Here is a 25,202-nt window from a genome sequence, read left to right as displayed (position 1 = left end):
GTTTACAGAGACACTGTTTAGAGGAGGGATAAGAGGAGGAAAGGAGGGAAGTAAAAGAAAAGATAAGAGCTTGAAGATGAAGGGAGGCAGGGAGAGCAGTGCTGAGACACTGAGGGATGTTAAAGGGTAATTTTTTTTATGTCAGGCCACACTTTTCTTACTTGTTTGTCGAGCTGAGGGTCTCATCCAAACAGTTCAGTCGGCAGCCAGTTACATATTGCTCACCACTGGATATTGTCTACTGACGCAGGTTGCTGACAGCAGAAAGAGGCTGTACCCCACACACAAATATGAGAAATGATGGCTCAATCATGTGTGTGTGTGTGTGTGTGTGTGTGTGTGTGAGGGAAGGAGGGGTTTGCAAGTGATGATAAAAACAGATGTATTGATCAGTTTAATCAAACCATTTATCGACCTGCACGTCCTGCTTTAGATTATTCTGCCCTGTTACTCGACTAATTATTGAACAGCTTCACTGTGACGAATGTTTGCTCAGTGAAAACGCGACAAAAAACACAGAGGAGCAGAATTGCCTATTGATGTGATCGTTATTCAAAGGTGATGAGCGGCACAGACAAAAGTGGGAGGGTGGAGACGGACTGAGTCGCGCACACACACATACACACACACAGAGAAAGAGAGGGAGAGGGAGAGAGGGAGGGGATGGGATGGGATTAGAGTGAGCACTACTCCCTCTCTTCTCTCCTCTTCACCACTTCTCTACTAAAAAAAATAAATTAGTGTCATTCATTAGTTGCAGCCCCTCAGTTGCAGGCCCTGTCTGTTCCCTTTCTGAATGAGAGCCTGCTCACAGAGAGGGTCTGACATTGTCTGCTCTTGCTGTAGTGTTGTGTGTTTGTGTGTGTGTGTGCAGGAGTGTGTATGTGTGTGTGTGTGAGTCACATTGAATGATAGAGAGAGAGGGAGAGAGGCTCACAGAGAAGATCTCTGGGCAACAGATCCGTTTTGCTCGGCTAAAGACCAAACACAACGGGATGGATTTCTGCACGACATGAACAAAAGAACAAAGGTCTGTACCTCTACGATTTCATATGTGTAGCTGATGCTTCAGATAGCTCTTAATGAAATGATTCCGGGTTAACAACGGTATTAATCTGATCTTTTAGAGGAGTGGGGATTCCTGCTGAATACAAAAAAAGCTTAAATAATCAGTCTCCATTCGGATGCCAGAAACTTTATTCAGCGATTTGTCACTGCCTGAAGAGCTGTCGCGAGAAAACAAAGGAAAGACGGGTACAGTAAAAGGAAAGATAAAATAGTAACAAAGAAGGAGGAGAAAATATATAAACGCTGAGACTTATTAGCAGCTGAAGCGTGCAGTAAAGAGGGATAGAGGGGGGTAATCCACGTACACTTTAATTCAGCAACTTTGCAAACAAGGGGGCTTTAAAAGGCAGTTGAGAAAAAGAGGGAAGGAGTGAGTGATTGAGAAAAGAAAAGAGGGGGCCATACAAATGTCCCAATGAGAACAAGAGCAGGTTTGTTTGTGCTTAAGATGAAGTGTGACTCACCCTGGTCACCGTGATAAACAAGAGCCGAATGACGTGAACATTTTTTTCTCCATTTTTAGACAATTGAAAATTGACATTTTTGCATCAAATTTTCTCTGGGAATGATGATGGTGGGATTTTTGCAGAGGTCTGCAGTGAACATGCATGTTCCCTTAGGTCCTGATAACAAGATTTATAGGCCGGGGGCCTGTCTGCAGCACCACACTGCTTCATCCATCATGGTGTGTTGTGACGTCCCACCTTTATCAAACATTGCAGCTCCTGCGATTTGGATATTGCACTTCGGCCATATTTTGATTTGAATTATTTAGCGTAAAAACTATCAGTAATCAGTAATTAACAGATAAGATAACGAGGAGTAAAAATACCACAGGGGTGAGCTGACACACACACACACACACACACACACACACACACACACACACACACACACACACACAGCTCATTATGTACCATGGTCACTGACCAAAAAAACATCCAACACTAACCATTCATTGCGATCTCTGGTTTTAACCCACCCACTGTGTCACTAATATTTTTGGAATATCTTTGGGATCTCGTTCCAATTCTCTTAACATCTGAGAGAGTCAGATGACTACTGAACGCCCGTGTTCGACCCTTGCAATTGCCTCGAGTGCACTCAGGTGCGCTGTGGGATTTTTTCATTCAAATGTAAACGTGATGAATAAAAACATCAGTTTATTGTTTTGTAAGCTAATTAAGATTCCACCTTCCAAAATTTAGTATTCCTATTTGTATTCATATTTGAATATATTCAAGCCTTATAAGGGACAACATATTAAACAACCCGAACTGGGGCAGAAATAGTACAAAAGTGGTTGAGAGTTTCACACAGATAGTGAAACATCATCATTCCTGATTATCTCTGACCTCTCTATGGGTTATCTGTGGTATTTGGGCCTGCTGAGGCGATTTGGAATTCATGCAGTTAAGCCTCAGGTCTGTTTTCAGATGATCTGGCTCAGAATATGAGAAATTTTACATGTTTGAAATTCAGGCTACGCTGTTATCTCCTGGCAATCTGCTGCTTGAACTGAGACTGAGACTGTGCATGTGTGTGTGTGTGAGAGAGACACATCTTGGGCATATTTTACATATGGGCATGCATGAGAATGAATATCACTTGTATTTCTACTACTGGCTCCGCTTGTCTGTGTTTGAGCATTTGGTGTGAATACAGTATGAGAAAGTGCATGCACACACACATATACAAAGAATATGGTCCAAATGCCATGACATTTTGCCACACATGGATCTTCTCCATTATTCATGAAGCGAAGAGCGGTTAACTGAACAGACAACAGAATCTCTCTCTCTCTCTCTCAGAAGTTTAGGTTTCAGTAAATATTTGCATAAAGTGCATTCATGGACTGTAAAAATCACAGTTATTGCCAAGGCTATTTTCTGTCATCAAAAGAGAGCTGAAGGTTTAACTGGAAACTGTAATGAGTTTATGGCAGGCTATGTTTGGCCCTGAGTGGACTATAAATAAGCCACAATTCTTATGATATATTTTATCAATGGAAACATAAAGTGTTCTATTTTAATGTGTAATAAAACTCCATGAATAATGAATATTCATGTCAAAAGGACACATTAGATAAAACAAACTGCAGATTATACACAGCACAGTGACAGTGAAAAGATTATAAGGAGATAATGAGAAAACGAAGGAGGGCGAGGAGCAGATTGAGAAAGTGGAGCAGAGGAAGCGACGCGGCACAAAGTCTCAGGGGGAGTTTGGCTGAACGTGCAGAGGATGAGATGAGATTGTTGGAGGAGTGAGTTGCAGAGATCGTGTCATTCAAGAAAGAGTTTGATCGGGACAAAAAGGGGCTTTGAGAGTCGACTGCAGAATGGTGGAGCAGAAACAGAAGAAAGCTACGGAACTCAATTCAGGGGCTGCATCCTACAAAGGAAACGACGTAACCAGTCCATTAAGAGCTGAAATGAGACGGTCTGGTCTACAGAGGCTTTTTGATCGGAATTACCAAGCTCATCCTGACCTCAAGTTGTGCATGACAAGAAAGTTTTAACGCCCTTTGTCTTCTTTGTCTCCAACATCTATAGCCGTTAGCTGTTCAACTGAGTTGAAGCGTGATGAAAGCCTGACATCTTGTTGCTTGCTGGGACCATTACCTCTTTGAAAACCTTAAGAGCACTGAATCCTGGGATAGATTTGGCTAGAAAGGTTCTACCCGTTGGAGGCTTAGTTTCTCTGGGATGGAAGGACACATTTGTTACTGCCGTGACAAATGTCTGCCGTGACGCAATCAGTCTTCAAATGTAGAATCTGAAGGATGCAGCCCCTGACTAAAAACAAATTCACTGAAGGCAGCCTGGTGTGAAGAATGTGTAGTGGATAACCAAGGCTACAAAGAATGTTTTAAATGCTGCTGATAGCACAGAGAGGGCATGGCTGACATTGAAAAGGAAGAGCATTATCAGGCGAAAAATAAGTCAGGTGAGAATGAAAAGCAGTCACACTTCAGTGAGATCTCATTGAGAAGCTGCAGGCTGGGAGAGTCGAGTCGGCAGGGAACAGGAGAACGAGGAGACTGAAGAGGTGGAACAGCCTCAAACACCTAAACTCTACATAGACCTGACTGGCAGAGAGGAGCAGACACTTTAAGTTGATAAAGAGCAGAGATGTTCAGTCAAATCAAGCAAAGGAAAGTAAAATAACTCCAGACTCAAGGTGATGCCCAGTCTCAATGAATGCCTCTAGAAGACCAGTCAGGTCATTACCCTTTACCTCTGAGAGCAGCAGCTACCGCCGCCGTCCATTATTCTGCTGCAGCTGTCCGACAGAGCGGCCTTTAATGCTTTCAAAAGGCCTCGTCTGTTCAGAGGTCAAGTGTAGGAGCAGCTGAGACCAGGCAAGATGTCTGTCAGAGGGACAAAAAAAGGTGGGGGCTGAACATCGTTTAAATTTAACCAAATAAACTGTAGCAAGCTCAACTTCAACAGAGCGACCAGGACAGAGCTTCAGGCCAGAGATATAATTGCTTTTTATCCACGCGTTTACTTACACAACCAACCACTATGAGAGGAATCGTTCATGTACTTTCTATGTACTATGCCTCTACCTTGCATATTACTGGAGTGTTCTTGATCTAAATTGTGTAACATAAAAATGGCATCACTTTTTTTAAAAAAGAGGCAGCACAATTTGTAATTCCTGCTCTCAAAAAAGAAATGCTGATAAGAGAACTGCACCGAGTCTGGGCAGGTCTAAGGGATGAGAAGTGAAGCAGAAGGGAGACAAGGATCAGCTGGATAGATTTAACACCTCAAGAACAAACAGTCAAAGAGGACATGTTGAAGAAAAAACTCAAGACACAGAAATAAACAGCCTCACAACAGAAAATCACACAAATAATCAATGGTAATCTTGTTTTTCCTCCCTCCTGTGGTTTAAATTCTCACCTTGCTACAGGGATATTGAAGTAGAAGTCAGATGGGGATAATGTGGCTCTACACTTTAAACAGAACAAAGAGCAAACACCTTTTTCAAACAAGAGAAAACCACACAGCTCGATATCGTCACTAATCTCAGGATTCTGATTCAATTCACGCGGTTTAGGGGTTAGAGTGGGTGTTCCACCAATCGCTAGGTTGTTTGGTCAATTCCTCCAGTCCACATGTTGAAATCCATGGGAAAGACACAAAATCTCAAGTCTGAATGTAAACTGTATAACTGTATATATTTTGACTGGTTACCTCTGCAAAGAAAGTTATGTTTTCACCTCTATCCATTTGTTAGTTATTTAGCACTTAAAGTTTGTTTGTGAACAAGATTTAATAAAAATTACTGGATGGATTACCACAGAACTTGGTGTAAGGAAGCAGTATGGGTCAGGGAAGAACCCATTCAACTTTGCTGCAGATTAAAATCAAGAAGTGGATCTAGGAATAGCAAGATTTTTTTGGCATTTTAATCGATTTCTCAGGGAATAATTTTTGGAAATAGATGAAAAAAACATTTAGGAAACTGATACCTATGTTGGGCCTTGGCAGATGTATGTTAGTGGTTCGATGATGGTTGGTGGTAACATTAAATGATGTCGTTCTCAGGCTTTATCTAATTCAATATGTAGGCACCACTGCTGTTTCCTTGAATATAAAATGATGCACAATTACACTTGGCAAATGCAAATAATATATTTTTAGGCTTAGGAGTGCATGCATTGAGCAAGAATAATAGATAAGAAACCAGGACCACTTATAAGGGTATTATGATTATGCATATAAGTAACTGCTAGACATGGACCGTCGGTGGCAGTAATGACTGTTTGAAGTGCACTGTAACGACCACTTTGAGCACAGGAAGGACAGAATCCGACAGTCCGCCCACTGATTAATCTGCACTGTTTGTGGTGATGGCTGCAGACTGAGGGTTAGACAGTGTTAGCGTTCCACACGCTGGTCACTCGACCTCCGCCACGCCACGTCTCATAGCTGGAGACATTATCTCTTCATGTGGAGTAAACTCTTTAGAGAGTGGGAACTCAGAAAGCAGAAGATTAATGACCTTTAAGACAAATAAAATATTCAAGTCAAGACATTTAGATAATTTTCCTCAATAAAGATGCACAATTTTCCCAATTTGCTCATGGGGTTCTCTGTACTACCCTGGCAGGTAATCCTAGGCAAAATAACTACTGGTATTCATTATATGTAGGCGAATGTGTGCGTTGATGTATCTGACCTCCCCAGTCTCAGCAGGACAGTGTGGCCTGCCCTCTTAAAGTAGATTAGCTTGAAAAATAACTGAATGCACCACGTTGCCTGGATACAAAAAGCATCATTAAGCACAATTATCAGCCACTTCTGCGCACAATGAACAAGCTTCATCACAGATTTCAAAACAACAAGTCATCAACGACAGCAACCTATACGGAGCAGAAAAGATGAGGAGGACAGCGGGTGTAAGATGGTGGGATGGAGGAGCGGAGGCAGATAAAGGTGGAGAAATGTAGAGCGTGTGAGGATGAGGAATTAGAAACATTAGAAATGACAGGTAGACCTTTTTAATATCTGCATGTAAACTCTCATATCCTTTTTTGTTAAAATACCAGAATCCAGATGATCAAAACATTTCAGGGATGAAATTTGCAGCAGAGAAAGCGACAAGACAGCTTTTCATTGGTCTGCGAGGACCATCGTGGGAGTATTTGATCAAGAAACACAGTTGGGGTTAGAGAGCATGAGACAAAAAGAGTGTGGCCTTCATTCATTGCTCCTCGTTACGCTGTGTATCTCCCTGAAGGTAGAGCAGGCTGTAAATTAAACAGAGACTAAAGAACTTGTCCACTGAACCATCCAGAGCAGACAAACAGAAAGAAGAAGGACGAGGAGGGAAAAAAAGAATAAAAGAGAGGGCATAATTGGAGATGAAGAAAGCGAGTTTGGGGACAAGAGCGGCTGGCTTAAACTTCAAAAGCCAAATTACACAATAGGAGATTAAAAAAGGTTCTGGAGCAGACTCAGAATGAAACACTGGTGCAACACAAACACAACTGTTACAGGGTTTGTGTCGGTTTAAATAAGTTAAATTTAAGACTTTTTAAGACCATAGCCTGATAAATGAAATTTGAGATTTATGTCAGGTACGACATATATGATGAAATATCAGTCAGTTAGCTGCTTGTTATGGTATCTTTTATAAGTTGCTCTTAATAAATATTAACTAAAATAAATCATCAATAGATGAAAAAGAATTTTAAAGAAAATTAAAGGAAAAATCTGTTTCTTTTTACTGTGAGAAATTATTTCTTACAATTACAGGTCACTCAAAACTTTTGAGTCCCGTTTCTTGCCCTTCAGTTGTTCATGTTTTGAATAATTAACTCCGCCGAATTACCAAGTACCCATTACTGTTTGCAATATACCCTAAAACATACTGCTAACGTTTAAGGAATCGCTGTGATATTGAAGAAAACATAAAAATCCGATTATTCTCAATCAAGTTCCGGAATCAGAAGTGGTGTGTTTTCTCCACACTTTCAAAGCGGGGGTGGAGGTTTATTTGCACACTTCCGTCAAATATAAAATTGTCACCGTAAAATATAAGTCCCACTGAATCTAAACATGTGTGTTTTGCGTCTTTTCGTTCAGATTTGACTCAGTTATAACTCCGACATTTAGCGCTAAATAGTTTGAAGCTGCCTACCTTGAAGCCCGTGTGTCACTTCCGGTGCTTCAGCTGCGGCCGCTGATGACGTGGATAATGAGATACATTTAAAAAAGTGTTTTTACACCGTGTTTCTGCATCTTATCACACACTCTGTGGTTTCTACCCGATCTGACTGTTCACAGGTGGAACAGCTGCAAAAACTTTATTCATTTGTATGTCTAATTTAAGAAACAGAGCTCAATATCCAATCTGACGTTATCTCTAGTGTTAAGGGCCCAAACATTTATTATCTCCAGCAGGGATGTTGTCACCCCTGTCTATTTGTTGGTTTATTTATAAAAAATATTCCAGATGAAATTTAACAATTTCCATGACACTTATCATCACTTTCTTTAACATTGTGAACTATATAAATATTTGTTTACACTTTCACAGATTTCCCAGGGAATAATTCATGGATCTTGATTAAACAAATTAGGCACATGTTTAGGGGACTGATATTTATGAGTGTGTGAAATCTGGTGCAGCTTGTTTGGGTTTAAAAGGGGGTGTGGGGCCTTCTCTGTTTACTCAAGTCCTATATGAATATAACATGTGGCCAGGCACACATATGCCATGTGAAATGAATAACCATGAAGTGGAGAGGAAGAAGCTGGCAGATAAGAGAGAAATGTGTGTGTGTGTGTGTGTGTGTGTGTGTGTGTGTGTGTGTGTGTGTGTGTGTGTGTGTGTGTGTGTGTGTGTGTGTGTGTGTGTGTGTGTGTGACCTCTTGCTTTCATTCTGGTCATGGTCAATTATTTTTGCCTTTGAAGTGTCTGTCTCCGCTGTCATAGATCAAGTGAAGACACGAGGCCCCAACCTAAATAACAGAGGAGCCTCGCTCTCCCTCTCCTCCTCTCTCTCTCTCTCTCTCTCTCTCTCACACACGCACACACACACACTACTCTGATCATTTCTGCATTTCAACCTCAACACTCATCAGCTACTATCTGGGTTCTGCAGTCATTAGCAGTGGAACATTATTAGCAGTATTAGCGTTTGGCGGAGGAGGGGTTGGCTCTCAGCCGTCTTTGTGAAAGCTGATTATGAGGAGTTTAATTTCATCAGATAAGGATACCCTCTTATGAGCAGACCCAGCTCCAGGCACCAAAGGCCTGGCGGGCAGTCAATGAGGCAAGTACTCCCCCTGCTGTTACTGCTCATACAGGACGGTCAAGTGTCCCTCACTCAAACAAGCTCTCAGACTTTTCCAAATAAACTACAGCCATATAAAGTACATCATTTTGGATGATCACAACTGATCCTTTGGATCTTTTGTAATCAGAAATTCCTCTGTATATATAATATGTAGAGATTAATTGACAATTCTGAACCCTCTACATCCAAGAATCTTTATTTTTAAAGCAGAAATACCTTTAGGAAAATTTACTGATATTATATTACAAGATTATTTCATACAGATTGAATCAATTATTACATAATCCAACATACTGATTTTATTGAGAGATTTTTCTTTGCTCCAAATATCTTTGGATGGATGGACAGATGTACTTTATTGATCTAAAACTGGGAAACAAGGTATCAGGCACATAAAAGAATAAGCAAGATGTAGAAATATAAGGAAAAAATGACTAAATATAATAAATTGTTCTATTGGATATAGTTTGCAGATATTTGTTTTCCTGCTAAATGACATGGTACATTTGACCTTTTTCCGCATTGAAATAAAAGATATATTGTCAGTGACACTATTTTTAAGTCAAGCTCCTTCTTAATTTTCCTGAACTTTCCATCTGGTGCTTAAAGAGGGCTTTAGAGGAAATTATTAGTATTTGCAATTATTATTTGATTTCTGTACCTGGGCCTCTTGTATTAAATTGCTGGTCTTAAATCAGAATTGCAAAGTGCTCTCTGTGTCCCTTATCTGTCCTCAACCTGCCTCTCAGCCAAGGCTGTTCGGAGGTTGTTTGAGGATGTAGTTAAAAGCTCCTGTGTCAGCAAGTGACCGCCCTGCTGAAGTGTACTGGAGGGAGAATCTAAATCTGGCAGCATACAAAAGAAATGTTTTCCTTTTAGGTCTTTTAGGTAACTAAAGATAAAGTTCACTGTGAAGTTCACACTTGTTTTTCTTTCAGCCATGTCTGGAATGGACGTCCCACTGGTGGACCACAACGACACTGGAGTGTCTTCAATAGACATTGGGACCTTCCTGCGTTTCTCTCCAACCTCGGCCTCCACATCGGCCGCCGCCTCGTCCCCAGGACGTCCAGGCAACGTGTACGTCTACGTGTGGCTCTTCCTCGGCCTGCTGGTGTTCCTGCTCACGCTGCTTATCATCTCCCTCCACAGGCTGAAGAACATCATCTCCTCCTCCTCCTCGGTTCCCGACTGCAGCAGCGAAGGGGGGAGCTCCTTCACCAACATGGAGATCTGTAGCATCTCCTCCCAGAGGTCCACCATCTCCTCACTGTCCACCTGAGGGAGGGAGATGGGGAGACATATGGGCGTGTGTGTCCATTTGCATGTGTGCTCAGACATGCAAGCATGCACACACAAGCTCCTCACTCTTCTCTGTGACATACAAACACAAACTTTACTTCATGCATGCATGGCTCTACTTCCCATGCATGCATAGTCTATAGTCCTGATGGTCCAGTGACTCACAAGGCGTGAGTGTGACTGAGCCTTATTTCACGGACTGTGAGACAAAGCTGAAATTTGCCTTCCCTCTGCAGGAAAAAGGAGGAACTATGATCTTTCCTAATCCATTTTTGTAAAAGTCATTTCTTGTGCTGTACCTGTCATATTTACGATAGAACAAATGAAGTGAATCTTTGTACAGCATGTCTCATAATGTCAGTAGACTCAACTGCAATAATCAGCATTAAAATATTACCAATATCACTTTGTACAGACATGCATGAGATTAGACAACTAGAGATGCTGTAACTCATTTTACTTGTACCAAGCGAAAGGAGAGATATCTTGAAAAGTGTGTAAACGCCAAATTGGTTCATGATTTTGGCGAGAAGATGTTGCACAAAGGAGACGGAAGACGCAGTGAAGGTGAGAGAGAAATGAAGGTTGTCAAGTATTGACGGGCACGCAGCCTCCGACTGCAGCTGCAGACAGACCGGGTCAAAAGTGTCAGAAACTACAAGATTAAATTCAGCTCCTGAAAGACAGGACTACCAGCGGAACGGATAACCCTCTCTTGCCTGTCAGCTCATATGGCATCTGATCGCAGTCTCCATAGTGACTGAAGCATGAGCACTCCAGCTGTCAGCCATGTGTGTTCTAGACTTAAAGCAGTAATGGTTGTTCCTGCTCAAAATACATTGTTTAAAAAGGAAATACTGTGAGATATTGATTTTTTTTGACATGGCAAAAATACTCCTCACATTCTTCACCTCAAACCATAGGGAAAAGGTTCATTCATCATTTTCACAAATTTTAAAAACAGTCAAAAAACCATTTCGTTTCGTCTGATATACGCATTGAAAATAAACATGTGACCAATGACACGTCAAGTCATCAAATTCTTTGCATATTTTATTTTTCTTATCATCATTTTTTTTCAACTCACACATGTCATATTTTACATCTTTGCAATAAAACATGAATACAATAGTTTTTAGGGTTTCATAGATCCAAAAATATTTAACCTTTTTTTTGGATACGTAAGTCGAACCTGTTGATAGAGTATGTGCATGTGCGCATTTGATCAAGATGGCTTCACACATACAGTACGTCCCACACGTCATCCCGGCGCCTGCCTCCTTCCCCCGCCTCTATCAGCTACAGAATCATGATATTGCTTACAACTGTGAGGTTGTAAAACTTAATAATCACACATGAGCTCAACGTTTTAAATACAAACATCAATGCACAAATAATCCCGCAGGGGGGAAAAAAAATGGACCTAAACAAAATGGCAGCCGACCAGAAAGAACCAAGCTAATAAATAATGATATGTGATTGGTGCAAAGTGCAAATACAAAACAAACTTTTACATTGATTTGATTCTCTTTTTTTTTTTTAAATAATCAACAAATGTGGGTAAGTGAAGGTTTCCGTTGCGGCTTCAGTCTTATTCAGCTGATTAAGTCTCCCACCGAGCCTGAACCAAGACTATATGTACATATTTGACAAAACAATCACCAAATATACAAAGGAAATCATGTCAGTATCGTGGTCGTCATCCGTGGTGGCACTGGAAAGACCGCTTCATTGTTACTATCTCCGGCAAAGCAATCACCATCCTTGACACTGTCGTTATTACCATCAGTCTTGTCAACATTATAATAATTATTACACAATATTTTACATACAGCAAGTCATTAATAAATTAAAGGTGATAAGCGCAGTTTGTGTAGTGAAAGAACAAGTGTAGACTCTGAAGGAAGCAGAGTCGTATTTACATAAACATCAGACTTAACCCTGCTGTGGGTAAAAGAAAACAAATTAAATTAGAAAATGAAATAAAAATCAATTAGATAAAATAAAAATAAAAATCATACCCCCCAGGCCATTTTTCACAGGTGAATTTAAGATCAAGCCAAAAGCACCGCTATTTGAACAGTGGGTGGGGCCGGTTCACTATTCTAATCCGTTTAGACACATTGAAGGAGTCTTAAATTCAGAGTCCACTCAAATACTTCCTCCTCCGCTCAAACGAAAAGTACAGAACAAAATTTAAAAGCAAGAAGAAAAAAAGAGAGAGAAAAACTTAGGTTCATAGTCTGTGAAGCATTAAGCGTACCTGGAGCAGCAACTGCACCAGTCCTGTGAGTGGCTCGGGTAGGATCGATCTCTACAGCGCCTGCTTGACTTGCTCTCTTTCCCCATTCTGCAGTCTTGTCTATTTTATTAGCAGGTTTTGGTGTGTATCTTCGGAGAAGGGGGGGGGGGGTATTATGTGTCTGTGGTTACACACGTGTGTAGTTTCACGCGTGCACGAAGGAAGTTTTTTTTCCAGCAAGCTTCTCAACAGATTAGAGCCTAGGGTCCAGTACTTGTTCTTCTCTTCCTCTCAGTGCCTGTCGTTTCCCCGCATCGCAGATACACAGCAGACTGCAATGTCTCCTTTTTCATCTCTCGTTCTTCTCTCCTTTCCTCTTCCTCAAACCGTCCAACCTCAGTACCTGTTCTGGTGTTCGTAGTGCCAGCGGTTGAAGTCTATGTTAAACGCCACAATGCTGCCGGACGCCATGCCAGTGATCAGGGTCCTGAGAGAAGAGCAAACAGAAAGTCACATCTTGAAAACAAACTATAGACATTTTCTATAAAATGCAAATTTTTCGGTCTATTTATTTATGAATCATTTCCCGGGGCCTGGGACATAATCTGAGCTTTGATTAAAATAACTGCCTCATTTATGATTATTCAGTATTCTGCCCTGGAGGTGACCCAACTACAGCAGTGCTTTAGAAAACAGCGCCCTGGATTTGCCTGCCTTCTAACAAACCGTCACACCGCCCTCATCTACTTCTGTCTGACACAACCACACCCCATCTGTTTCACCTCTGGTCGTGTGAGAGGTCCATGGCGCGGATGCCGGCATCACAGCCTGGGTAGATGTAAAGCTGTTTGAAGTCGCACGCCTGCCACACTTCCACAACTCCGTTATCACCGCCTGTGACCAAGTTCTGTCCGTCGCTGCTCAGCAGGATCGCCTGGAGCGAGATCGAGAGGAGAAAGAGGGTAAAAGAGGCTCCAGGAACTATATGTATGAATAAGGATATTATTCATACACGCTGCATTAAAAAGATATTATATCATGTTGACGTAAACCGTATCAACCGTGACCGCCTTACCCGTGTGGAGTCGTTGACCTCCATTTGTGCCAGCAGTTTTCCGTTTATGCTGAAGTTGCAGAAGCGGCCTCTCTCGTAGTAGATGATGCAGTGGCCTTCGCTGGACACTGAGATGAGGCGAGGCCGCTGACACAGCTCTGGCCCCTCCAGGGCCCTCAGCAGGTCCCCTGTGATGGTGTGGACCAGGCACGGGCCCTCTGAGGAAGCAGCAATGACATTGACATCGGCGATGGTGAATTTCGTAAACAATACATTTCGTAAAAAACTGTCTGAAGACAGTTTAGAGAATCTGCACAATTCTTTCTGAATTTAGTTTTTTTTAATTTAACGTAGTCAATCATTAAGATCTTGAGCAAAGGGCTTTCAAGTCTTGGCAGAGCACAATAAGAGATTTCAACTTATTTATTGATATTCAAAATTCACTACACACAAATATCAAAAAATTTTGCCCATATTAGGCTTTTGTGGTTTTTCCTTTAGTGTTTTTGATGCATTTCTAGTGACCTCCAAATCAAAATCATCTACTTAATCTCCAAATCTTTTGCCTCTCTTTGGCACAAACAGATTATGAAAACACACAAACCTTTAGCTCCACTGATGACCAACCCCAGCTCCGCACAGACAGAGACGCACACCACCTCGTGGTCGTGTCCCGTCAGTACTGCCCTGGGAGCAGGATAGTCACCTGAAGGAGAAAACACACACATGTCACCACAAAGCTCTGGTTAGAAGAGCCTCACTCCTGTAAAGCTGTTTATTGAAGTAATCTCTTCGCAGGAACATATTCATGCAAACAGAAACATTCACACCACGCTGCCACTCACTGTTATTGGGGTTGTCGCCTATTATGTGGTGTCGTCCACTCCAGTACCACAGAAGAAGAGTGGCGTCTCTGGAGCCAGACACGATGTAGCAGTCTCCTCCGATGTAGGACTCTGACCTCGCCAGACACGTCACCACATCCCAGTGGCCAAAAACGATCTGGGTCAGTTTTCCTGTGGAGAGGAAGCAGGAGGACATTGAGTCTGTGTGTGTGTGGACGCATTCTTTATAAATCCATGTTTTTTTACTCTCTGGGATATAAATGCACTTCAAGATGAGGGTTAGTGAACAGTGTGTCATTGGTTTAAATCTCTGGACTAATAAATACAGCGATGCCTATTTTAAGAGCTCTCCAAATCTCCTGTGGTTTATTAAATTGAAATAAAAATACAAATGCAAATACAAAGTCTGCATGATCCACATGTAAAGTTGGACCTCTGACAGAATAAAAAAATAACTTCTGGCAGCTACTCAACAAAATCCAGAAAATGTGTCATTAACAAAACCAAAAAAACAACGTACCAGTTTCAGTGGAGTAAACACGGAAGCTCTTGTCCCAGAAGCCGCACACCAGGATGTAGCGGTTGTCGGCGGTAACCACAAAACAGTGTGTGTTGATTTGGATGCTCTGGTCGACCAGGTCAGTGATCTGACGCTTGTTCACGCCTGAGTTGTTTGCTGCAGGGGAGAACGGACACAATGTAGGTTAATGAGGGCAAATGGATGCAATAATGTTCTGAAACCTTTGCAGGAAGTTCAATACTCAGGTCAGCGATTTAAATGTATCATGAAATATATTGACTTCAGTCCCGCTGGTGACCTGGCTGCCCTCATTATCTCCTTATAGGAAATTGTGTCCTTGATAACATCATTACTGGAAGCTGGTAATGCTGCAGATACTATCCGTTCAGATCATCCAGCAGTTTTTAGGAACAGATTAGCAGCTAAAAACTTAACACCAGTAAAATCTGCATGTGCACTGACCTATGAGAGGATCCATCTCGATGGGGAGATGATGAGCCTGTTCCAGGGAGTATCCTGGAGCTCCTCGAAGGCCTGGAGGGACAAAGGATTACAAATAAATATTCACATGTACATACATGCATCATAACATGGTGAACGGTAACTACATCCTCTTGTACAATTTACTTGACTAGTGTTCTCTGATGTAATATCCGAAGTGGAAAAAGATAAGTCCCTAATGTGGCAATCAACAAGAAAACCCATTTGAACTGCGTCATGACCCTCAATAATCCCTTTAGCATAGTTAATTAGACCTAGCCTGCTGCGCTAATGAGTCAATTAACTGGGTTAATTTAGACTTTAATTACAAATATTTCCATGTCAACATACAAGATGTGGGGTAAATCAGACTAACAACTAATACAACACAATCAAATACAAAAAACTATGGGCTCAGTGACCAACAGTGACATGAACTCTTATTATACATGTGTCCATAAACTGGTCTAAATTATGTGTCAGTAACAAATCCTCAAAATAAATATTACGATTCTAAAAAGACAAAAGCAGCAAATGTTCATGTTTTAAACAAAAGAACCATCAGGTCTTAGATAAATGACTTTAAAAACCAACTGGTGATTAAAATGGCTGTGGATGTTTGAGTGATCGATTGTCCGAACGATCGCTCCAGCATCATTATGAACTCTGTGTGTTTCTGTATTATCAAATATCAATATCTCACATTGTCTCTTCAATAGATTAAACCACTGGCGCAAATGAAACCATGTATATTGATCAGATAATGTCATGTCATGCTTCAGTCTTTAAAGTGGCATCATGGTGCAGGTATGACTGAGCTCTAAGCTCTAAGGATTTTAGTTTGATACTCAAATTATTTTGAACTAAGTTGCAGTCGATGTGATGTTGCATTCTTTGTATTTCTATGGAAATCAACATTCTTCATGCCGGTCCCCCTGAACACAAACACTCACCAACTGTGTTGTGCCAGCGGTTGACTGCGAACAGCCGGCTACACGTGACGGTAACAGCCGCCGGTATGCTGAGGTGTGGGAGCGTGTTGGCCGCGACGTGCGTGACGGGGGAGTTGGAGGGGAACTTGAGCACCATGATGACGTCCTGCTGCATCTGATCCTTAAACATCAGAGGGCTCTGGGGAAGGAAACACTGGTGAGACAGACAGAGAGAAAGAGAGAGGGACAGAGAGGAGAGCAGAGCGAGGAGGGAAGGTCGGGGAGGGGAGGAGAGGAGGGGAGGGGGGGTGGGAGGGATGGCGACGGAGGTAGAGGGAAAGACAGAACAGATGGGTCAGAGGGAGGGGAAGGGAAAAGGTATATTAGTGGGAGCGCAGGGTCAGAGCAGGTTCACACACTGAGGGTGGCTCTGGGCCCAGGGGAGGAGATGGAGGCTCTGGTTGGTCTGGGTTCAGGACTGACAGGTTTGGGTTGACATGGATGTGGCTCTGATGTGGAGACACTGAGGCCTCGTGCTGCTGAGGGGAGACGGGGGGGACGGAGAGGCTAACACCGGGGTGGGGCTCACTTTGAGAAAACATCATTACATACACAACCTGTGTGTGATGTAATTTCACAAATACATTCACCTTGTAATGGTGGCTACTCATACCATAACTGATATTAAAGCAACACTATGCAACTTTATTACCTTAAAATAGCAGATTCAAAAATCAGTTTTAATGATTAGAGAGTAAAGCTGAAGTGCAGATAAGTTAAAAAGCGTTTATCTATTTATTTATAAAACTTTTTAAATATGAAGAATTCTAAACAGAGTTTGGTGAATTTGTTACAGCGGCAGTGCTTCTTTTTCAGGGATCATGGGTAATATCCACTGTTTTGTGTTTAGGTTCAGTGAGTGGGAATGGACATTGTTTTTTGTCCACATGAAAACTGCTCAATCTCTGGCAGGGGGCGCTGTTGCTCAGTCAAAGTTACATAGTGTTGCTCAAATTTGATAATTAAACACGCTGATGTCTCCATTTTGTGTTTCAGTGGCTCTGCGTGTACGATTGCAAAACTCAAAAGTCCAATTTCCCCAGGGAGTCGAGGTTTTCTCACCAGGTGCATGGCGGAGGAGCGAGGTGGGTGTGGCTCTATCAGCAGCTGCGAGGGGACCTGACCACAGAGCTGAATCTGCATCTCAATAACCTGCAGGGAGAGAGAGAGAGAGAGATGATGTTGACGTGGGAGCGGAGGAGGAAGGTTGAAAGACATTTGTCTCCCTTTGATTTCATGGTGGCAGGTGTGTTTGAAACCAACCTCGCGTTGCGGAGCGTCTAAATTGTCCAGGGTGACTGCTCCCTCGTAGGACAGGAAGTCGAACACATTGAGGGCTCGGACTGCCTCCGGCCCCCGCTGCTTGTAGCCAAATATTAGATCGATCCACTGGTGAAGCTGGCACGACACAAACTCGCTCTCCAGCGCCTGGTGACGTGCAGAGAGAGAGAGAGGTAAGAAGAGGAGAAGAATATGTTACACGTATCTCCGGTGGATTTAAATCCATTTTTCATATTCTAGAAGAGACTGTAACTGCGTCTCTCACCATCCGGTTAATGCGGACAAAGTCTTCAGGTTTCTTGGCCCAGGCAGGAAGCTCCACATCACACACAGGGACGCCGTCTTCACGCATCCCGAGCTCGTACTCATTACTGTTGACAAACAACTCCGGCAAATAGTAGAACTCTGGGATCAGCTCCTGAAGGACACAGCAGAGTCACAGAGTTTATTTCCACACAATCATTGCTTGATGTTCAAAAAAACCCTGTGACCACAATATTGATATCATTCTCTCCAGCGCCACTTTAGGATGTTGATCCTTAGTTACCTTGACGTCAGCCGTGTCCCTCTGGCAGTTCCGCCACGAATGGCCGATGCCGGAGAAGGATCTATCTGGATGGTCGAACTTGTCGTCGTTGGCGTTGAGGAAAAACGTGGTGAAAGGCTCCTACAGGCGGAAGAATGGACAAATAATTGAAATCACTGCTGGGGTTTATAGTTTGTTAGTGTCTTAAGTTTTTACTCACTATTCTGAGCATCCACATCAGTGTTGAGTGAGCAGTGGAGTACAGGGTAGTGTAGTGGTGAGGAGACGTGCTGTCGTCGTCCCACGTCTCGTAGCGCTCCGCGTAAAAGGCTGCCCGCTTGGGATTCAGGGCACCGATTGGCTGGAAGACACCAGGGAGAAATACAGGAAGTCAACAAATATAAAGAAAATATACATTAAGTCGTTTTCTTCTATTCTTCCAGAGAGCATTCATTCAAACTAACAACCTCAAGTCCATTTTGATCCTCTGTAGGATGACAAAATGGATTTTCCCTCTAAATCTAAGTGGTACATGCAATTGACCTGATTTCCCCCTCATAATATCGTCTTAGTAGCACATTTTCAATTCAGCGTTATGGGTCTGGGGGCTCTTACCTTGGAGAGGTCTCTGAAGTTTCCAGGTAGAGTGAGATCCAGCTCCTCTGAATCATAGTTGGTCAAGACCCAGGGGAAGATGGGATACTGGTTCAGATCATTGTAGGTTCTCCCTGCAGGGACGAGAGATGGATGGGAGAGAAAAAACAAAGTGGATTAATCAATATTATTAACTATTATTAATAAAATAATCATTACTACATTTAAAGTCATGAGATGGCCCCGTACAGCAGAGTGTGGCTATGGATAAGGTCATCTCAGGACCGACCTTTTTCATCAGGCTTTTGACACATTTTCATTTATCTGCATATTATTTGCCTTATTCATACATCTTAGAGTAGATCCTTTTATTCCGATTCATGCATTCAGTTATTTATTTACTTTTGTTTTCAATTTTAAATATTTTATATATTTTTACTTACCGCCTTTAGGCATTTTTTTTTATGATATCTCTTTTGACATTTAATGATTTTTTTTTAAATCTTTTTTTTCTTGCCATTGCTGTTTCCCTTTTCAACTTAATGAGATTTATGATGGAGTTTCCGTTGTAGTGGGGGTATTGGTATCTATATTCTATAATATATATAGTATATGTTTCTTAAAATAAATTCCAGTACATAAAAGACTTAAAATAGCAATTACTTCAGACATTAATTTCCAATGCATTGCTTTTAGTACTTTGTACATCAGCCATTGTGGTCACTTTAATAATGTATATTTGTATGTGTGTGTATTTGCAGGTCACACTGGGGACAAACAGCAGGTACACTCGTCCTGTAACTGACACAGGTTTATCTTTGGTCTGAGAAAAAGAACAAGCTCCTCAGACAGAGCTGTGTTTCACTACTTCATAAATAATCCAAACGCTAAGATTCACAATAACAGTCTTGGCAGAATGAGAGCTCATTAAAAATGGACTTTACCTGCAATAGTGTTGAGGAACATGAGGTACTCAAAGTTAGAGATCTCTCTTCTCTGCCAGCGCTGAGTCATGTTGGACGACTTGAAGAGCTGACGAGGGGTTGCCAAAGAAATCCGCCTGAGAAACACACACACACAGACATTAATGAGTCACTCTTTTATTTTATTCAAATCATAAAACCGACAGTAGTGGACCAGCTGACAACTCCTTGCACCTACCTGGCCTGTGGGAGGCCGTAACTCGTTCCGACCCCGACCCGTGGGAGACTGTAAACCACCCTTTTGACTGTGGACTGGTCGGGGAAGTTAAACATCACAGACGCTGGAGAGAGGAAGAGACAACATCTCGTCAACAAGCTGAAAACAAATAACTCACCTCATACTGGGACATTATTTTGAGCATAGATTTAACCTCGAGTAAAGGGAACGGCACTGGTCCTGTTTTTGAACAACGTTTTACAAAAACACTGAGAAAGAAAGATTGGAATGACACCACTGAGAAAACACATTGACAGAATGAGACTATACTTGACCTAGATATGCTAATGCTTTTATCCTAATGATGTTTTAATCCACAGGTTTAAATCCATTTCTAAATTCTTCACAAACCACTGTATTTTCTTAGCTGGAATCCACTGCATCTTTTTAATACTGGCCCAATTATTATTAATTAAGTTGAGCTTTTGGGATTTGCTATCCATGTTGGTATCAATTACCAAAACATTTTTTAGGGCTCCTAAATTAATAATCAAGGCAAGTACATTCTGCACTTGATAGATGTACTGCTTCCAGAAACAGTTTGGGGCTTAGTTTAATTTAATGGGATTATAATAATGATGGCAACTAAATAAAAATACTATCCGTGGCAAGGATATCTAGGTTTTTGGTAGCGGATCTGTAAACTACTAATAAGAACTTGGCAAACTTACTTCTGTTGGCCATGAAGACCTCTAGTCCAGTGTTTTGCAGCAGGTATCGTCTGGAAAACACAGCTCGGATCTCACTGAACATCCATTTGCCGTGCAGACCCTCAGAGTAGGCCAGGACCTGATGAGAGTGGACAGCCATTCAAAATAAAAAACATAATCCAATCTGTCCCTTTTTACAGAGAATGTGATCTAAACCTTTTCAGTTTCCCTGCACTGAACAATAACAAAGACAGTTTGTCCTCACTTTAGCATCTGTCTTCTTAAAGGCAGAATCCTCTTCGTCCACCTCAAAGTAGATCTCTGTCGTTGTGATGGACAGAGTGCCGCGAGCCACCACCACAGGAGCGACCAGCTGAGCGGGAGTACTCAAAACCACAGGTCCTGGGGGGACAGTGGATTGCTTAAGTCTTCATAACACTGACAGTAACCCTCATAATAAACAATAGTAATAAGCAATCATCATAACCACTGATAATCAAATGATACACACTGTAATATAATAATTTCATGTTAGTTGAGATTGAACATGTATCTGCTGTAATCACCCAGGTCATGTGTGAGTCACGGAGGAATCACTGGATTCAATTGTTTGGTTTATATCAGAATCAGATTTTAGTGAATTAAATTATGATTTTATAATAATCTAAAGTCAGATTCATCAGCTGGTTGGTTAGAGGAGCTGCTAAAATTGTCCAACTTGCCTTTGGAGGTAAAAAGTCTCGGACGGAAACGTACTAAAACAAGAGTCACACATTTTGCTGTTTAGTCGCACTGTAGTATCGTGTCTGTCTGTGTGTGCGTCTGTGTGTGTGTGTGTGTGTTACCTGCGAGGTTATCAATCTCTTTTTCCTGCAGCAGACTGACAGCGTCATCGTCTCCCTCCAGCATTAACTCCGCCTCTGGGTTCTGGGCGACCACTGACTGGCTGCGGAAATTCTTTTTCGACTTCAGCCCCTCCTCTTCCTCTTCTGTACCTGTGTAAGGTGAGTTTGTAAACGTGCATGTGAGAGTTCTGTTGTTTGCAAAAAAATAAAAAATAAAGTTACTGAACATTTGCATTAGCACACATTACACACCATAGTCCTCCAGGGATTTGAGTGACATGTCGGCGTGGGTGGAGCCAAAGGCATTTCGCACAAATCTCCGTCTCCTCCTCAGGTCGTCCTCCCAGTAGTCTAGACGCCAGAAGTCATGTAATTGGCTGAGGACATGAAGAGCAAATGATTAGCTATTTCATTGGTGGCAGGTAAAACAAGGTGTGCACTCTGGGAAGATAAAGTTAAAAATGAATCTGAGGTCAAAGGTGACATAATTAACTTTCTGTTAATATTGGGATAATGAGCAGCAATTCCAAATAATAATACAGGCAAAAGTTAATAATTTTTCCACATCTGCAAACACCAATAATTGCCTTTAAGCTGGGAAGAAAATTGACTTAAGTATCATGAAACATATGAAACATAGGATTTAGTCATAAAAAGGTGATGAAATTAATCTGAACATTAAAGATATCTTAAGGGCTGGAGCACTACAGATGCAATTAAACTTTTCTTTTTATCTGAGAGCGAGAAGTGTTTATTAACATCTCCAGTGCTGTGGTTTACAATTTACTTCATTAACAGTGACATGTGGAAGACGGGCTTCAGATGTTGCCTGTCCTCAAATTAAATCACATGTCTTTAGAGTAGCTGCCGGCCTGGAGGCAGATCTGGATAACAAGCAATCATGGAGGTAACGTGTGTGTGTGTGCGTGTGGGTGTGTGTGCACGCTAAATAAGGAGATCAGTCTCACACAGGCAGATGACTGTGTGTGCTGTAGTTGATATACAATAAATTATAGAGATATCAAATGTTGATTCATGAATCCTGATTTACACTGACTGTGATATAAATAGGTTCCAAATTCCTCTGTATTTGAATGTACAGTGCTACTTTTACTGTAGTGACACAAATAAAAGCAAAAACATACAGGAAGTAAAATATCACAGCAATATGGATCACACATGATGGACGCTGCTGACATCACAGTCTCATTATATGCAAGAAACGTTCCATGGGAGCAATCAGCCACAGTGATGTCTCCTGTAAAATGACAAATTGTGTAAAACGTCTCACAGTGTAATTGGACACGCGGCTCCTCTCACCTCTGTGACATTGTTCCCCACGCTCCGTGCTTATTGGTCAGGATGTTGAGGATCTTCTGCTTCAGCTGGTTGGCCGTCACATGATCTCTGTGCTTAGCGGCGCTGATGAGGTGGTCGCACATTTTCTCCTCCTCTCTCCGGTCCGCAGCATACTGGGCACAGTTAGACTGGAGGAGAGAACAGGAGCAGTGAGAAAACAAAGAGGGTTACTGTTAGAGACGAGGAGATTGTGGTAAAGAAGAGACAAAAAACAATTAATTGTCAATATAGCAACTTTTCAAAGATTGTTATCTACATTAACTAGTTCTAAATCTAAACAAATTACTTATTTTTTACTGGTACTGCATTTGAAAACCACGAGCATCCTCAGATAGCGTGGCGTGGCTATGCAATGACGAACGGCAGCGGTGCTCTGTGGGTTTACCTCAAACTCAGCGTGTTTGTGAACGTCCTCAGCTCTCTGTCTGTTCAGGATGAACTCTGCCTCGTTAGCAACACGCACAATATGATCCTTCATGGCGTGACACAGAAGTCTGGTGAAGGAGTGAGAGACACAGGAAGTGACAAAGATGACAGATCCTCAGTGAGACGACATTTGAGGGAGTTCTCCTGAATATCACAACCTTTTCAAAATTATACAAACACAGATCAGGTCAGGGATCAGCTGATTTATGCATGTACAGTAGGTAAATATATTTCATTCATCTTGTTGGGTTGTGGTTAAACTGTAAATATCAAGCCTCAATTACATTTCTATGTCATAAAGGTTTTAATAACGACATCTTAGGAATCATTAACAATTTTTTTCAACATTTGTACTGCCCAAAATATCAATACTGGAAATTTGTGTATACATTTAAGTATGTATGTATGTAACCGGAAACAGTCAGTTTAAAGTGCTTACTTCCTTTTTTCTTTGATTTGTGTTTATCTTTACTTCACTTTAATTAGGTTTTGCACCAATACTCCACTAAACACTTTGGACTAAAAGATTACAGGGACTGAAAATAGAGCAGCACAAATCAGCAGTAAACTTAATTGCACTCTAATGATTCGACTTCCTACTGAACACACATGGCACTTTGCACTTATCCTGGTGAGGTTCTCATTAGGGCTCTATCATTAGTTGTTAAGCACTGATAACAGTATTTGCATCAATGTGTGAATCACAGGGAGTGATGTTGGGTGATAATCAGTCAGTGTGATGGATTACCTTCCCTCATTGATGAGCTCAATGAAGGCCAGACCGGCGTTCTTCTGAATGGAGTTTTGCCATTCCTATATTAAAGCAGAGGACAAAGATTAATAAAGCAGGGAAGGAAGAAGGATGTTTGATGTGGGCAAAACAAATCTTATATATAAATTACCTTTTTTTATATAGAGCTTTTCTAGTCTAATCAACCACTCTAATTGCTTTACACTACAATAAACATTCACACATTCATTCAGCTCTACTACACACAGCGCTTATTCTATCTCACACTGACAGAGCAGCCATCAGGGGCAATTTAGATTTCCCAAGGATACTTCAGAATGTGGACTGGTGGAGCTGAGGATCAAACCACCGACCCTCTGATTAGTGGACAACCCGCTGTATCTACGGAGCCACAGTCACTTACACATTTTCTTGAACCTTTAGCCAGATTTGATGAATCATGAATTAAATATGTAAAATTTCAAGGTACACACTAACAGATATTCTGATAAATCCAACATAATACATTACACATAATTAAGCCGCCCTGCTCATTAACACGCTTCATTAACATAATGAACCATTCTAGTACACGTTGTACAGTACAATTTGTTGTTTCACTGCATAAACTGTCACATTATCTAATCCTGTTTGAAAGATGTAGGCGTGATGTCAACATGTACGCAGCGTCAGTAATAACAGAGATAAAAATAGCTTTTATTCAAGAGGAAAAATAGTTTCTGTTTCCATCTCCATATTTAAAAGGTAAACCTGCATGAAACTGCTCAAAATAAGGATGAAAAACAGCTCAGGGGCTCCCTGAGTGTCAATGAGCCTAAGAGTCTGTGAGTGTTTTATGTGTTTGTGAATATGAGAGTGGAGACTTCTGAGCAGGACGATGAGAGTGCTGCTGAAAGCCTAAAACTATCACAGCTCCATTAGCTCCACCAGCTCTTAAAGGCTGCGAAGGACACATGGGAGCATCTCCTGTTACATCCCCCCATCCAGACGATCAATATCTGGGCTAGGGTTCACTCTCCCGAGCCTGTAATGTCAGACAAGGCTGGAGCCGAGGGGTAATACTATACATGCTGACGAGCAGCCAGCCTGGAGAGTGGATGGAAGGGGAAAGGGAGTGGTGAGAGGAAACAGCAGAGTGGTAGAAGATGAAAGCAGTTGCTACTGAGACACCGAGGTAAAATTGACCAGAGAAGCAGAGGTGTTGTATGGTTGAAGATGGAGGAGGAAAATGGGAGAGAAGGAGAA

The 25,202-nt window shown here is 41.7% G+C and overlaps 2 protein-coding genes across 20 annotated transcripts in view; one reads left to right on the top strand and one right to left on the bottom strand.

Annotated features, from left to right (window-relative positions):
- The first annotated feature begins 678 nt into the window (after nt 1-678).
- LOC109635754 (serine-rich and transmembrane domain-containing protein 1) lies at nt 679-11,047 on the top strand. Its single transcript, XM_020097111.2, has 2 exons — nt 679-1,030; nt 9,829-11,047. The coding sequence occupies exon 2, from the start codon at nt 9,831-9,833 to the stop codon at nt 10,170-10,172; it is 342 nt and encodes a 113-aa protein (XP_019952670.1). The 5' UTR covers nt 679-1,030; nt 9,829-9,830; the 3' UTR covers nt 10,173-11,047.
- Nucleotides 11,048-11,232: 185 nt separating this feature from the next.
- Nucleotides 11,233-25,202, bottom strand: part of nbeaa (neurobeachin a) — an 85,592-nt gene continuing 71,622 nt past the window's right edge. For 12 of the 19 annotated variants that reach the window (XM_020097247.2, XM_020097250.2, XM_020097254.2 and 9 more), the window contains 23 exons: nt 23,955-24,019; nt 23,166-23,274; nt 22,742-22,908; nt 21,674-21,798; nt 21,422-21,571; nt 20,842-20,978; nt 20,598-20,715; nt 19,888-19,990; nt 19,671-19,786; nt 18,748-18,860; nt 18,353-18,493; nt 18,154-18,273; nt 17,872-18,024; nt 17,589-17,753; nt 17,388-17,477; nt 16,287-16,479; nt 15,316-15,387; nt 14,854-15,009; nt 14,334-14,504; nt 14,093-14,194; nt 13,510-13,706; nt 13,217-13,368; nt 11,233-12,921 (listed from right to left, as the gene is read on the bottom strand). In XM_020097247.2, the coding sequence (XP_019952806.2) occupies nt 12,831-12,921; nt 13,217-13,368; nt 13,510-13,706; nt 14,093-14,194; nt 14,334-14,504; nt 14,854-15,009; nt 15,316-15,387; nt 16,287-16,479; nt 17,388-17,477; nt 17,589-17,753; nt 17,872-18,024; nt 18,154-18,273; nt 18,353-18,493; nt 18,748-18,860; nt 19,671-19,786; nt 19,888-19,990; nt 20,598-20,715; nt 20,842-20,978; nt 21,422-21,571; nt 21,674-21,798; nt 22,742-22,908; nt 23,166-23,274; nt 23,955-24,019 (3,006 nt within the window). In that variant the 3' untranslated portion in view covers nt 11,233-12,830. Of the gene's footprint in view, nt 12,922-13,216; nt 13,369-13,509; nt 13,707-14,092; nt 14,195-14,333; nt 14,505-14,853; nt 15,010-15,315; nt 15,388-16,286; nt 16,480-17,387; nt 17,754-17,871; nt 18,025-18,153; nt 18,274-18,352; nt 18,494-18,747; nt 18,861-19,670; nt 19,787-19,887; nt 19,991-20,597; nt 20,716-20,841; nt 20,979-21,298; nt 21,332-21,421; nt 21,572-21,673; nt 21,799-22,741; nt 22,909-23,165; nt 23,275-23,954; nt 24,020-25,202 lie in introns of all 19 variants that reach the window. The other 7 variants (XM_020097256.2, XM_020097251.2, XM_020097257.2 and 4 more) reach the window with 3 other exon arrangements.

The sequence above is a fragment of the Paralichthys olivaceus genome, chromosome 15 (genome assembly GCF_024713975.1).
Source record: "Paralichthys olivaceus isolate ysfri-2021 chromosome 15, ASM2471397v2, whole genome shotgun sequence".
Classification (NCBI taxonomy): domain Eukaryota; kingdom Metazoa; phylum Chordata; class Actinopteri; order Pleuronectiformes; family Paralichthyidae; genus Paralichthys; species Paralichthys olivaceus.
Note: the sequence above shows the minus strand (reverse complement) of the source record. Positions and strands in the feature narration are given on the sequence as shown.

Bases quoted from the DNA above. Each gene is read 5' to 3' on its own strand.
- LOC109635754 (XM_020097111.2), top strand. From the start codon at position 9,831: ATGTCTGGAATGGACGTCCCACTGGTGGACCACAACGACACTGGAGTG.